We start from the raw sequence: 14,354 nt of genomic DNA on the forward strand, positions 1-14,354 counted from the left end.
AAATGATGCAGCGTGGCTGGCAGTAGTGACAGCGCACTGCAGACGCAGGTTTATAATCGTGACTATGACTAGTATCACTATTGAGTGATGGATCGGGCTGATGTATGCGAGTTGACCAGGCCGTTGCGGTTGTGATTGCAGGCCGACCGGGAGAATCTTGAATCCTTGGAACTCGAGAGGGTGCAGCCTGAGAAGATTTGGACTATCCAGCTAAACGACAGGGATTCTCGAATTTGTGCGAAAAGGCCTGTCTTACCTACGTTCATCACATCCCAAAGTCTTAGCGTGGCGGAGGGGCCTGAGAATTGTGACAGGGCGGGGAGGAGGGTTCGGCCGTGGTTGTGATCGTGCAAGGATTGAGTGAGCTGTGATGGTGGAAAAAGTCCTCGGCATCCAAAGTACATCTACATGTCGATGCGATCTATATAAGGCGATACTTCCCCTATTCGTGCTCAAGCCTGGAGGGAGGCAGGGGATTTCGCTTCACTCTGGTAGGACAGGAACGTAAATGGGTTTAGTGGAGTCCAGGTCGAAAGATCTCAAAGGCCAATCCATACACGGCACAAGCCCTGACAGACGATCGGAATTGCGAGACGCGGAGCAATCGGTGACTGCGCCGAAGCAGCAGCATTTGAATGCAGCAGGGCGCATCATTTCACTTTGGACCATACAGTCCGCTGAAGTCCATAACTGTGTCCTCCACCGCCTCGATGCTCTACGCACGCTCACAACCGAAATATGGAGAGCAGCACACCATTAGCAGAGACGGTGAGATCGAGCCCCCATGGTGGCTGGAGGAGGCGTGCCTCTAGTTGAGCAGGCCTGCACCAACGAGCGTGCAGAAGTGTTTGCCGTCGAGGGAGTTACCAGTTTTAGATTCATGCAAGAAGCTCCCGAATCACAGGCAGGAGAGGAGACCGTCCAGGTGGGTCTCCGCCTCGGGGCGGGCGCATCGAGAGCTGGAGAAGGCACAGAGAAAAGTGGCGACTGCGGAAGCATCAGAGGTCGATCCATGGTCGATAGAATCAAAGCGTCTACGTTGAATGCCAGACCACCAACGCTCTGAGTGATCACTGCCGGCGTAAGAATCGCTCTCAGTGCATGACTGGCGATCAACGCTGGGCTCGAGGCTCAGAACAGTGCACAACCTCGGTTGAGAAAGCTCTTGACGGAGCCCGGACCTCCTGGATCGTAACGTAGGGAAATCATTCAATGACAACGTATTTGATGAGAACCAGTCGACCCGCGTCAGAAAATGGTAAGGGCCGGACAAGGATGTGATTGAGGATCCGTGCAGGCATGTCGAAGTGTCAATCTGCAGCTTTCATCACCTCTCCGCCGCCAATCAGCTCTCGTGTTGTGTGTTCCTTTTGGCGCCCTCAGCAATTTCGAGGGGGCCAATCATACTTTCCAAGTACACAGGATCATCATTGTACTGGCACAGTAGCGTGAGTAGCTGCGTTATAGGACTAGAGGAAAGCAAACGAAAGAGATGAGAGGCAAAAGCTTAAGTCGAATGAGGAGGAAGGAGTTGAGGCACGTGTCGTCACTGGGATGGTCGCATGATATCTGGGCCGCAATATCGACCGCTCTTAGAGATTATCAACCACCATACAGAACGACTCGTCCTCGGAAAAAGCAACCAATAATACTGTCGGGATATTGGCGAATATCGCATTTGACCCTTGTCAGACAAGGAGTGGTCTGCCGTCCACCCTGTGCCATATTTCAATGCGATGTCAGCTGCTCTCCAGATCGTGGATCATGTAGCACGTGAATACGTCCATAGCATAGTAACAATTACTATATATTCAACCTGATGGTATTCACGGGCAGTCAATTGTTGGAACTGGAACATTTTGTCTGGGGATTGTCCCGCTACCCAAGGTTTGCGCGACCAGCTGATTTACTACACATGACACAAGGGAAGCTATTCACAATACATTATTGCATAGTATATTCTTGCGTGCTATGGTAAATCCAATGCTCCCGTCTACGCACGGAGCTAAGGCCTCTCGTGATGGCTGGAAGGTCCACTGGCATGATGGTTGTGGAGAGATCTCCAATCGAACTGGTCTGAAAGCCGATAACCGAATATGAAGTCACACGAGCGTTTGAGGAATTCACTTCCAGTCTGCAAGACATGGAATTTGGTTGTTGTAGAGCGAAAATTATCTCAAAGAGAGAAATTTTACCTTTCTGGCCGGCGTGGCGGTAGGCGAAGCTGCAAAAGCGCCGAGGTTCCCCATGGCTAACGATTGCGCGTCGACAAGCGACAGCGCTAGAACAGCGGCAACACCGCAGTAAAAAGACGCCATCAAACGCGGTCCTCAGCTTTTTCAAGTGAAACTCTCTAGTCAGTAAGCTCACGGGGAACCGTATGACGACCAAGAGCCGCTAATGACTAGATACACATCAAGTGGGTAGCACCGTACGGAGAGGCTCTTGTGCTTCCGATCCGATGTCGGTCATAATCGCCGATGCTTGACCACAGCCACCACGGCCGTGTTTATCCCGCGTTCAATCGCGGGGCTTTGAGATTTCGCCGAATACGAGGTCAACTCCGCCGAGCTTGAACTACAGACAAGACGCATTCATGCGACTCTGTGTGCGCCGAATTGGATGGGATTGAGAGAGGCATATATACCACAGTGCGCATATTGTGAATCAGAGTAGCTCCGCTCCTTCTCAACGAATTTCGTACGTTCGCCTTTGGGCTCATCGAGTTACCATGACTAAATCCGAAACAATCGTCGTTATTGGGTGAGTTCTCTCCAGTATCAATTCATTCTACGCGTCACGTTGCTTGACCGTAGCCCAAGAGAGATAGGCTGGGACTGACGTTTCAGGAAGTGCGGGCGTTATCGGCCTCTCAACAGCACTGCTGATTCAAGAGAACTTGGGGAGCCAGCAATCGGTCCTGCTGGTGGCAAGAGATTTTCCTTGGGACAGCTCTATCAACTATGCTTCTCCGTGGGCAGGGGCACATTACCGCCCAGTGCCAGGCTCCTCGCCGCAGGCTCTGCGAGAAGCCAACCAAGCCCGACGAACATATCAGCATCTCAAGGAAATCGCACTCACAAGTCCTGCGGCTGGCATACAGTTGGTTCCGGGCGTTGAGCACCTGGAGAAACCCCCTGCGGAATACTTGGACACTCAGAGTGTGAACAATGTCTACTCCCACTTACCCGATTTTCAATATCTAAGCAAGAACGAGCTCCCAGCGGGCGTGAAGTGGGGGGTCAAGTATGGCACCTATGTGATTAACTCTCCCGTCTACTGCGCGTACATGCTGCGCAAATTCGTGCTGAAGGGAGGCTCTACGCACAAATACAGTCTTGTCAACATCAAAGAAGCGTTCACTCTCGCCGATAATGTTAAGACGGTGGTGAATTGCTCTGGAACCGGATTCGCTGATCCGAAATCCTTCATCATTCGGGGTATGTGCATCAAATCCAAAGAAATGAAGACTCAGGGAATATTCTCACTTGTGCATGCACCCGAGAGATCAGGGCGACCATCGCTGACTATTGATGAAGGCCAAACCTGCCTGGTTCGTAATCCCGTTTCTTCAACCATCACACGCCAGAATGGGGATGGATCATGGTCTTTCTGTATTCCACGCCCTCTGGACGGCGGTACTGTTATCGGAGGTAGCAAGCAACCCCACGATTGGGATCCCAATCCCTCCCCGGAGATTCGCGCTCAACTCCTGACCAAAGCCGCGAAGTGGTTCCCTTTCACTCCGGAAAGCGGCAGCCAATTTGATGTAATCGGGGACATCGTGGGTCGGCGGCCCGCCCGTGAAGGCGGGCTACGAATCGAGGTGGAGACCATCGAGAATGGGAAGAACATTGTCCATGCTTACGGTGCCGGCGGACGAGGGTTTGAGCTATCTCGAGGCGTCGCAGAAGATGCCACGGCGTTGATGTTAGACAAGGGGCTCTTGAGTGTCCAGGATAAGGCTGCTTTGTAGAGCGTGGTCATTCAATGGACGTGGCCTGCTCAGCAAATGAATACGTTTTATCCCTGGAAACCTCCGCCCAACTACGGCCACCTTCATATACTCTCCGACCATTCTTCGGCGGGTAACATGCATACATCCCTTAAATTGTACAGAAATCATTCTAAGGGCACCTTTTTACTATGTAGGTGGTCCGTGCAGAGTATTTTCCCATACAAAGTGGGCCACTCTGATCTGCAGCAGCATGCATGACTACCTACGCTTCGGCGTGAAAGGCGACCCTCGAAGCTGTGATCAATATGTCAGAACATTCATGCGGATTTCGTACAGCGTCTCGTCCAGTTTCTAATTACGTAAGGGGAATTTATTAGCATTCCCATTGAATTTGCTGGTCTTCGAAGGAAACCTGTTCATTGCAGACGGGGGCGCTTGATGACTTGCTTTTGCGAACAAGAAGCGATTTCCGAATGGAGTTCATGTCGAGCACACCTTGAAGCTTAGTGAGACTTCAACTCAATAACAACATGAAGCCGATAGTGAAACTGACAAACGGCTAGTCTTGAGAAACTGGGCTGGCTACATTTTTCTCCTAGATCGTTGTTGTCTGTCAAGAGGTGCTCTTGAGAGACATGGTCTGTACAATTCAATCTGGTGACTTCAACCCTGGGCAACAGTTAATTGAAGGAAATAATTCCCAAGCAGTCCACCGGGACATAATTCGGTAGCCATGACCTATGGATTAGTTCTTCTCGCCACTCGATAGGCTTTTCGTAAATACAGAATTTCTAGCGTAGTCCTAGTGTGAATTCTACTTCCATTGACGACATGCGTCATGCCCAGAGTATACGTATCATTCGAATAAGTAAAGGGCTAATAAAATACATATGACAACTATCAACAACTTTCCATTTGATACTCGTAGGTAAAACATTTCACATTTCCAGATGACACGATTGATTGATGCAGTCTTACTGTCCTCTGTCACGTTTTAATGCTCACGCTAATGATGTCACGCAACGAAGAATTAACCTAATTGTGACCGCACACTGGAGTCAAAACAGACCAGGCGAATGCAAATTGCACCTGTAACGGGGCGATTTGGTATATTTGAGACAGACAGCAGCAGGAGACTAAGCCCATTAGATGTGGTTATCATCAGTGAAAAGGCACCGTCTCTGCGAAAGCGCGATTTGAGATTATTTATACGGACAGTCGAACTCCAGTTACGCGCTCCAGACAAGGTCTGGGACCGAGTGTATAGGAATTTGTAATTCCATGACTAAAATGGGAAATTGAACTCATGCGGTTTGTGGAAGGATCTAGCGGACTTCGGTCTCTGCTCTCATCCGTGGCTTCGTGGCTTGGCTCTCATTTAGACAGATGCGTGGGTTGAACGGACATTCGAATTGGAAAAGAAGAAGGAAAGGTAAGCTTGCATAACGGTATCTCAGTCATCAAATTCTTCCGTGTGATGTCATGAACACTAAAAGCCCCTTGAAAGTAGGCATCCGTCCTGGCCACCAGCTGGAATCGCTTTCGACTATCCATGTGAGAGGTTCCACTCGATTCCGCTAGTGCCCAAAGGAGTGTGATTAAGCACTCCGTGAGCCACTGCATCGCGAATCATGTCCTGTCGGCGACAAACCTTTCGTACCAAGATAAAGGTGCGAGCGATATCCATGGGCAGTGGCCACTCCGGGTACATATTCAATGGTGCTGATACGACGCCCGAAAGATTCGAGAGGCCTAGATACAGAGGATCCACGTGGTTCATTTTCAAAGTAATATTGAAGCTCAACCAGCAGCCTCCTGTACAGTGGCATTGTCGCTTGATGGAGTTTCACCACCCGTAAGCTTAGCCAGACGTTCCTCTTCCTTCCGCTCTTGGAGCTGCTCGGTCTCGTTACGGAGGGCATCCAAGTTCCAAGTATCATCGTCCTCATCTTCCTCATCGCTGCTCTCTTCATCCTTCCAATCTCCGCTCTCGAACATTGCACGACCGGTGGCTTCCTTAGCCTTCTGTGCCTGCTCTTCAGCAGCCTTCTTGTCCAAACGTTCCTTCTTCCACTTAGCGAAGCTCTCCGGTGTGACTGGCGTCAGTTTGCCAGTCAACTTGTGTCGCTCTGATTCAAGCCAGTCCTCCAGAGTGAGCGTGTTCAAGGGAGATTTGTCCATCAGAGCCTTTTCAGCCGCCTTCTGCTCCTTAGTTTTCAGAACGAATCTATGCCTCATGTCAGTGTCACGCCAACAAACGCGAGAATATCATCCTCAAAGACATACCCTGGTGGCAAGCTGTGCTTATACATGCACTTATCGCCTCCATTTGGACAGACCCAGAACCAACCGTACTTCTGATTCTCGACAGCCTCAATAAAGTACTTGCAGACCTTGTCGGTCGTTGTCCGTGGGTTGCCGTGCTTGCTGAGAACGACACTGCGCAGCTTCTCCTCGTCCCAGTTGTCCATGGTGTCCGACTTCTTCTTATCCTCGCCTTCCTCCGCATCACGCGAGTCGGTGTAAAGATCCTTCTTCGCGGCCTTGCGCTCGATGTTCATGTCGTGACTGAACTTGCACTTTTTGCCCTTCTCACATCCGCCCTTCTTGTGGAAAACACACAGCACAGTCTTAGGGTCGACACCGAAGGGTACTTTTTGCACTTGAACAGGCTTGAAGAGCTCAGCCGCTTCTTTCTTGGCTTGCTCGGCGGCCTTCTTCTCGGCTTCTCGTTTGGCCTTTTCAGCCTCTTTGCGCTTCGCGTCGGGGTCCTTGTTGGACTTGGCCATTGCTTGAAGCTGCTGGATTTGTTTCTGGGCAGCACCACCTTTTTTCTGTTCAACGTGTCAGTGGTATCTGAAGAGACAGAGAGAACTGAGGGTCTATTCATTCTCGTGTTTGCGAATGAGCGATGCGACCTAGGGACTGACGTACGTTCTTCATGCCGAAAGTCTGTGCGAAGATTGACTGATTAGCCCGACGCGCTTCGAGCGCAAAGATATAATTTGGGAAAGCTGACTTACCTTGTCATCGACAGTGGCCTTCTTCTTCTTGGGCTGCTCGGCCTTTTTGGGCGGCATGGTGGCGGTTGTAGCTGGTCACGCTCGACAGACTTGAAGTGGGATAAAAATGTGAGATGTACCCGGTCGCGAGGATGAACAGGCTCGTAGTGAGTAATGAAAACGCTAATGCAGGCAAAAAAAGACCACAGCCCGCCTGATGGTGATATAAGGATCTAATTGAAAGCACAGAGGCGAGGCGAGCGAGTGTGCAAACGTGAGGGTAGAAGAGGGCAGAAGTTGTAGGATGAAGCCCTCCACAAATTCGAGGGAATGAGTGTGGCGGCACAATCTTTGACCAGCCAATGACCGCCCGTAGCGCTCCAAGTATAGGACTGCAAAGGAACAATTGACTCGAAGCGCTGGTGCGAGCGATTTGGAAAATACTCGAAAATTGTCCTTTTTTTCACTTCAAATGACCTAGCACAGTCATACTGTGATTAATCTACCTGATTTTTCTTATTCTATCCAAGCCAAGTTGGGCCTCACGATCTGTGGCCCGGCTAAGATGGGCGAGTTTGCGTCATTGCTCAATTTGCGACGGGCTTCCCCGCCGCTGGGCATTCCCGCTTACTACGTTGCAGATCTTATTATTAGGCGTACCGGCACCGTTCGCTGCACGGTGTGAGAGGCAATTTATTCTCTTACAATGTCTTCAAATATCTTAGGTGATCAAATCTCTGTGCTCACTGTCGCGATAAGTTTGCATTGATGTGTTTTTCAACTCTGGCTGGCTTATAAGCATGCCACCGAGTGCTGATGAAAAAAATACGCGATATTCGACATTAGGGCTGTGTCGTTTGCGCTCAGGACTGAAGGATACTGGAGAATAGAACTCGTAGGCATTCTAGCCATACCTGAAAATTGCATTTTCAATCGTCGTAGATTCCGTGCAGAGGGATATTTAAGGCTCAAAATTTTAAGAAATCTCCTGGATCTTGGACTTGCCATCGGCCTCCTCGAGGTCGGGAAGGTCATCCTATGAAGAAGAGGAGATTAGCCTGGAACTGGGATTCAATCAAGAATCAGTAGGAGTAATATTGCTTACATCTTCTTCGTCACCCTCGGCACCGGGGGCGCCACCTGCCATACCAGCAAGGGCGTTCAGGTCGGGCATGCCACCAGCACCACCCATACCGCCGAGCTTGGAGAAGTCGATGTTGCTCAGACCACCGCCGTCCTCGCCACCGAATCCGCCGAAGTTGTTGGCGTAGTCGTCCTCAGCGGCCTCGTCCTGCTCGTCCTCGTCCACCCACTGGATGCGGTTTTAGTAAGCTGGGCTATCTTGTCTGTCAATCGGTCCAGAGCCTACCTTGTCGAAGTCGGTCTTGAGGAAGTGAGCCTTCTTAGCTTCCTTCAAGAGACGGGGCCAGTACTCCATCTTCAGCTCCTTCTTGCGGAGGACCAGCTCAACCTCGCGGTCGGTGTGGTGAACCTTGCTGTTCTCAGGGTCGATCTCGCCGTAAAGGTCCAGGGAGACAGAATATGTGACACCCTTGCCGGAGGTACCAGTGAAAAAAACATTGGTAGGGGTAATGTCCAACTTGGCATCAGCCTTGGGAACGTCGGGGGTCTTGAGGTTCACATAGAGGTAATTGCGCTCGGGCTCCGAGTCGGAAGAGCGCTGAGCCCATGTGACTGCAAAATCAGGCGAAGATTGGGTCAGTGAGGTTCATCAAGTCTCAGATAATGCCATGATGTGATGTAAGAGCCCACGAAGCAGAAATGTTTTGTCCCGCTTCGCTGCAAAATTGTGCAACATCGTGTTGCGGCTAAAGCGGGGAAGTCAAGCTCAGGCAGACTCACCTTCAGGATGCACGGTGGTGGACATGGCGTCTGTGTATGAAAGATCAAGTGTTGGAAATGTTTAATCGAGGGAAGGTGAAAATGAGGGTCTCAAATTCGCCGTGAAGAGTGAGAGAGAAAGGGCTGCAGACTTCTTCAAATCGAAAGAGGAGAGCTTGTGCTAGGCGTCATGTACCGTTTTCACCTGTTAGAATGTACTGGAACCCCGTGGTTTGCTCGGTTTGTCTGTTGTGGGCCTCAGGCTGCGGAGAGGGACTACGACGCGTAAGAAGCTCGTGACAAAACTGCGCTGATCCATACGATCAAATAGGATTGGTATTCACCCTGATTTTAACTCGAGGCGAGAATCAAGACAGTTCTGTCAAAAACGGATTAACTAAATACGTAAAATATTTCTGTTGACCAACCTGAGCAGTCGGCCAAAAACACCTGAGAAGCATGGGTAGCGTGAGGAACTCTGGCACCGCCACTTAATTGTTTGGCTTAGCAGCTGACCCATACCAATCAATTCTGTCCAGTATACAAAAGGTCCTGAATTTGGAGGTCCCTTGATCATAATACAACTGATTGAGAATGTCTCTCGGAGCACATGAATCTGGATGAATCTTGATTGGATTATCTTTCCTATATTTCTTTGGAGTTCTCGATGAAGGCCTCACTCGTTTTGAACATACGCAAATATGCGCTTCCATTACCCGAGACCACTCCATTGCTGAGAAGCGTTCCTAGCCTTAAACGAAGTGACGGCTAATTGAGTCACCATCACCTTTAGTGTGTCTCACTGGGCGTTGGATAAATCTTGCTCAGGGTACCTCGGTTTTGAGATTTCTGAGCCAGTAAGACTGAATTCCAAGGTGTGCTCACCAATTTTTGATTTGATCGGGGATATGTCCATTTCATCGGTGCCTGTGGTCTCGAATAACACAGTAGGCCAAAAATGATGTGCCACAAGCTGAAGATCTTCAGCCTCCCATGCGATGCATTGAGTCGGGGATCTGGGGCACAGAATACACAAAGCCCGTAGATCTTGTCAGATCAACAGAATCTTTAGTAGTAATGAGAATGTTCCTGTAACTTGAATCATTGGTAGCACATTGAAGCGGATGGCTGGTAGACTAGACCCAGGCAGCAGAATATGTGTTCTGGGCTAGGTTTGGCAAGTAGTTCACTTCGGTCAATCCATCTTGCCCTAATGGTGGAGTCATGGTGGTAGACATCGCCCATTGAAATAGATAAATACAGATATGCTTGCGAACCGCCAGGACAAAGCACCCTTGCGCGGGAGCAAAGTGACAGACTCGACCAGGTCCCACGACGTCACTTGCATGACTCAGCAAATGCGTCCAGCGGACCCCACCCCCGCCCTCTTGCTTGCGGCAGGCATTGGAAGATCCAGATGCTCAAATGATGTGGACGCCGACCTCCTGACAGAGAGGTGATGTTGATTTGCTAAAAAAAAATCAACACACAGGCTCTAAGCAAGCCTCTCCTACTTGCCCTCCCGCTACACTTGATATGTGCGCTGCTCTTTGCCTTTCTATTCAACCTCATCAGCTGTCTTGATACCCCCGGACAGGCAGCCTCGCAAGTCAAGCCTGCCTCTTCTTGCGATTCGAAAACTCCAGCGCTATCTCATTGAAGTCTCTCCCAATAGGGTCTATCTGGAGAATGGAATCTCTCAAAGCTGTGTTTTTTGGGCCAGACCCCCAAGCTCAGGTAAGCTGCGCGCATCTTGCCTGTTGCTGAGGCGCGTGTGTTGACCTCCGGACTGACATGATGTGGCATGTAGATGAGGAAATGCAACGCCTTGATCCGTCAAAACACCCGACAACTTGATCGTGACCTCAATCAGCTCAAATCACTGGACAGTAAAACTCGTCAATATATCATCAATGCTTCCCGTCGCGCCCAGCGAAACCCATCGCAAGCGAAACAAGCGCTCAGCGAAACCAAGACATTTGCCAGGGAACTTGTGCGCATTCGAAGGCAAACCAACCGCTTATCGACAAGTCGAGCGCAACTTCAGAGCGTGGGCATGCAGGTCAATGAAGCCTTTCAGGTCCGGAAGATACAAGGCAGCCTCCAGAAGTCGACGGCGATCATGAAGGACGTGAATACACTGGTTCGCATGCCAGAACTTACGTCTACAATGCATCAGCTTTCAACCGAGCTTGTCAAGGCTGGAATTATCGAAGAATACGTTGACGAAGCATTGCCTGACGATTCGCTGATGGAAGACGAACTCGATGAGGCCGAGGAAGAAGTGGACAAGATTCTGCAAGAAATTCTTCAGGGAAAGCTTTCCCAAGCCCCTGCAAACCCCGTCACTCAGCCCGCCGAGGAAACTCCCGTGGCTGCCGAACCCGAAGAAGAATTCGAAGATCAAGAGGCAACTCTCTCACAAATGCGCGATCGACTGGAAGCCCTTAAGAGCTAGTGAATTTCATGTACTGTCTAATGCCTTTTCCAATGTCTTCCTATGCCAGAATTCTATCATGTCTAATGGTACAAGAATACGGATCAAGTGGCAAGCCTGAAGTGGACACGCTCACAAACACTCGCGGGAAGGATTAGACTTTATTTTTCTCGGTATCGTAGTGTTGCCCTCTAGCTTAGATTGAGTATACTGCCCTGTCCTCATGCAAACAGTTATGTTCATCTCAACACTCTCTCTCACCAGCCTTTTTTTTCCCGGTTCGGCATTGACGCTTTTCAACATGTGCCTACCAGCAGGGGACATAATTTGGGTGTAGGAAGTTTGTTGGATAGGTAGACAGATGCCTGTGACCGTTGTAAGATCGGGTGGACCACTTCAGGAAATTTTACTGCCAGATCGGCTCAACAGGGGAGTGCTGCCTTGGATGAACCGTGGGAGATGTGACTTAAAGAGCAAACAAATCGTGTGAGTGACTTCAGTTTCATGTTTGCCAGAGACAATAGCCCTTGTAATCAACAATGGAAAATCGGGACCAGAGAAGCCTCGATGCAAACAGACAAAACGCGGGTGATGCCACCAGGCCCAAAGGAGACTAGCACACTGTTGCCTCCTGGCCCTTTCCCTCCACTTCCACGCCGCGCCTGATCTCAGCTCGTCTGCCTCACCATCTCACCATCTCACCGTCTTGCCAAACATCCATCTGTCAAATTTCTCATCTATTTAAACACCTCAAATCCCCTGCTTTCGCAGCACTCATAACCCTCACCCACTGGTTGCTTCCACAGCTATCCACATCGACTTCTCACTTTGTGATCGCAAATCGCCAGCGTTTGCTCATCTCTCTTACACTCAACCACATCACAATGTCTGCCAATCTTGACAAGTCTCTGGACGACCTCGTCGGCAGCCGCCGTCAGACTGCTCGTCGCCGTGGCGCCGGCCGTCGCGCCGCCGCGAAGCCATCGGTCGGCGGTGTCAAGAAGGCCTCCAAGACTACCAAGGCTACGGCCAAGGTCGTGCACCCCACGCCCACCGCGCCTGCCGCTTCTAGCAAGATCATCGTCAGCGGACTGGTAAGCAATCTTGATTTATTGCCCCTAGTGTCCTTTAATGCAGTGATTAACATCGTCGACAGCCTTCCGATGTGTCTGAGGCCAATATCAAGGTATGTTAAGCTACAGGCTTACGCCTTGGCTTTGATCGCCATATTTGTTTCGAGTACTCGAGGTGCCCAACACATCGAATCACGTTCGCGAACTTTGCCACCTTTACACATGCTCCAACCTGGGCGACTCGATGTTCCTGGCCCAGACGCAGACGCTCCTCCTGTTCTCTTCTGTGACCCTCAATACACTGGCTGGCAATCCAGAAGGTGGGGGTTGAGCTCTGTTCTAGTCCTGTGGGGAATCGTGCCTCGCTTGTGCGCATGTCTACTTCGTAGTAGATGATCCACTTGCTTGACAATATCGGAGTTGAGCCTGGGCTCGGAAGTCAGCAACATACCTGCGAACGTATATCATCTTGAGATCCCTGTTCTCTTCGCCCAGCAATTGCTGGTATGACCTTCGGACGAGCATCAGCGAGCGCATGAGCACAGCTGCGGGCAAGCCCAGCAGTGACGAGCATTTTTTTTGGAGATGAGCACGCACAGAATTTGGGATGAATACCTTTAATGGGTCGCACTGCTTCAGAGGGTGATGCCTTGTTTCAGTGACGCCGAGGGATTGCAGAATCCATCTTTCTTATACAAATTGGCCACATGAAGGCTGGGAGTGATGCCCACAGCTTCAATTGCTGGCTTAAAAGTCGGACGGCAAAGTGTTGCAAAGCCGTCCGTGCACAACCGGGTCACTTGCGGTTTCTCAGAGGATGACGACCGGGCTCGCCGATGGTTGAAATACAGGAGCTTGGCAGTCAAACGGACCTGGCGCTTTCGCGACATAATTCGGCGGTGATGAGAGGAGTCGGCTTTGCTACTACGAGGTCAACTGGAGTGAATGTGCTGGATTTGGTTTCTTACGAATGCTGTGTGCTCGCTGATGCTCTTCGCTACGGGATTTTCCCGTCCTGATTTTACGCGGTTGCCGTTGTCACACTCGACTACTCGACACTTTTTACGCGCGAACTGGCCATCGAACTTCGGAGCACAATTGCTGATCCTCCTGTTCTCGCTATAGGAATATTTCGCCAAGTCTGCAGGTCCTGTGAAAAAGGTGATGCTCACCTACAACCAGAACGGCACCAGCCGTGGTATTGCTTCGATCATTTTCAGCAAGGCCGATACTGCCACCAAGGCCGCCAAGGAGCTCAATGGACTCCACGTCGACGGCCGCCCCATGAAGGTGAGATCGACGTTTTCTTCCTGATTTCATTGAATTGCGGCTCACAGTCATCCCAGATCGAGGTTGTTTTCGACGCTTCCTACGCCCCTCCCGTGGCCGCTCCCAAATCTCTTGCCGATCGCGTTGCGTAAGTTTATTTGCAATGTACCTCTGTCTCGACGACACTATTTCTGACACTGTTTATAGTCACAAACCTCAGCCCAAGCCTGCCACCGCCCCCAAGCCCGCTGGTAACAAGCCTAAGGCCCGCGGCACCCGTGGCTCCGGCCGCGGTGCTCGTGGTCGTAACCCCGGCCGCGGCAAACCCAAGACCGTTGAAGAGCTTGATGCCGAGATGGTCGACTACTTCAACAATGAGAGCACAGCTGCCGAGGGAAGTGCCCCCGTCAACGGTGCTGCTGCCCCCGCCCCTGCCGCTTCTGGCGAGGACACTGGCATGGCTGAGATCTCCGTAAGTAGCCTGCTGTTATGCTTGTGATCTCATAGCCCAGTCATACTGACCGCGTCCTAGTAAATGCCATGCCGCTTGGGCCGACAACTTCCGTGCTCTTTCGCCTTCGCCCGCGGGCTGTCGGCGAGGTTTCCATCTTGATCTCGGGGGAAGCTTGAATGCTGGTGCGCGGGTCTGATCTTCTGCGGTCTTGTGTCTACTTCTTTCTATGTCTTATGCTTGGGTCTGTTTTTTTTTCTTGGAGAAGGGTCTCTCCTCAGGTTATTGGAATTTAATAAGGTGTTCTTTTGCTATTCCGCAT

The 14,354-nt window shown here is 50.7% G+C and overlaps 5 protein-coding genes across 5 annotated transcripts; 3 read left to right on the plus strand and 2 right to left on the minus strand.

The window, feature by feature from the left end:
- Positions 1–2,731: 2,731 nt before the first annotated feature.
- Positions 2,732–3,976, plus strand: POX_d05173 (uncharacterized protein; the record flags this gene model as incomplete). The annotated part of the gene is made up of 2 exons (XM_050114023.1): positions 2,732–2,763; positions 2,854–3,976. The coding sequence occupies 2 exons, from the start codon at positions 2,732–2,734 to the stop codon at positions 3,974–3,976; spliced, it is 1,155 nt and encodes a 384-aa protein (XP_049968974.1).
- A 1,782-nt stretch (positions 3,977–5,758) lies between these two features.
- On the minus strand, positions 5,759–7,038 carry POX_d05174 (Translation machinery-associated protein 46; the record flags this gene model as incomplete). The annotated part of the gene is made up of 4 exons (XM_050114024.1): positions 5,759–6,185; positions 6,245–6,792; positions 6,893–6,910; positions 6,982–7,038. 4 exons carry the CDS (start codon positions 7,036–7,038, stop codon positions 5,759–5,761), a joined length of 1,050 nt encoding a protein of 349 aa, XP_049968975.1.
- Positions 7,039–7,936: 898 nt separating this feature from the next.
- POX_d05175 (Co-chaperone protein SBA1) lies at positions 7,937–8,848 on the minus strand (the record flags this gene model as incomplete). Its single annotated transcript, XM_050114025.1, has 4 exons — positions 7,937–7,996; positions 8,066–8,272; positions 8,330–8,655; positions 8,824–8,848. The coding sequence occupies 4 exons, from the start codon at positions 8,846–8,848 to the stop codon at positions 7,937–7,939; spliced, it is 618 nt and encodes a 205-aa protein (XP_049968976.1).
- A 1,643-nt stretch (positions 8,849–10,491) lies between these two features.
- On the plus strand, positions 10,492–11,260 carry POX_d05176 (uncharacterized protein; the record flags this gene model as incomplete). The annotated part of the gene is made up of 2 exons (XM_050114026.1): positions 10,492–10,539; positions 10,613–11,260. The coding sequence occupies 2 exons, from the start codon at positions 10,492–10,494 to the stop codon at positions 11,258–11,260; spliced, it is 696 nt and encodes a 231-aa protein (XP_049968977.1).
- An 863-nt stretch (positions 11,261–12,123) lies between these two features.
- On the plus strand, positions 12,124–14,211 carry POX_d05177 (mRNA export protein mlo3; the record flags this gene model as incomplete). The annotated part of the gene is made up of 6 exons (XM_050114027.1): positions 12,124–12,333; positions 12,396–12,425; positions 13,438–13,602; positions 13,659–13,729; positions 13,789–14,053; positions 14,089–14,211. 6 exons carry the CDS (start codon positions 12,124–12,126, stop codon positions 14,209–14,211), a joined length of 864 nt encoding a protein of 287 aa, XP_049968978.1.
- Positions 14,212–14,354: the final 143 nt, after the last annotated feature.

Source organism: Penicillium oxalicum, chromosome IV (genome assembly GCF_001723175.1).
Source record: "Penicillium oxalicum strain HP7-1 chromosome IV, whole genome shotgun sequence".
In the NCBI taxonomy this organism is placed as follows: domain Eukaryota; kingdom Fungi; phylum Ascomycota; class Eurotiomycetes; order Eurotiales; family Aspergillaceae; genus Penicillium; species Penicillium oxalicum.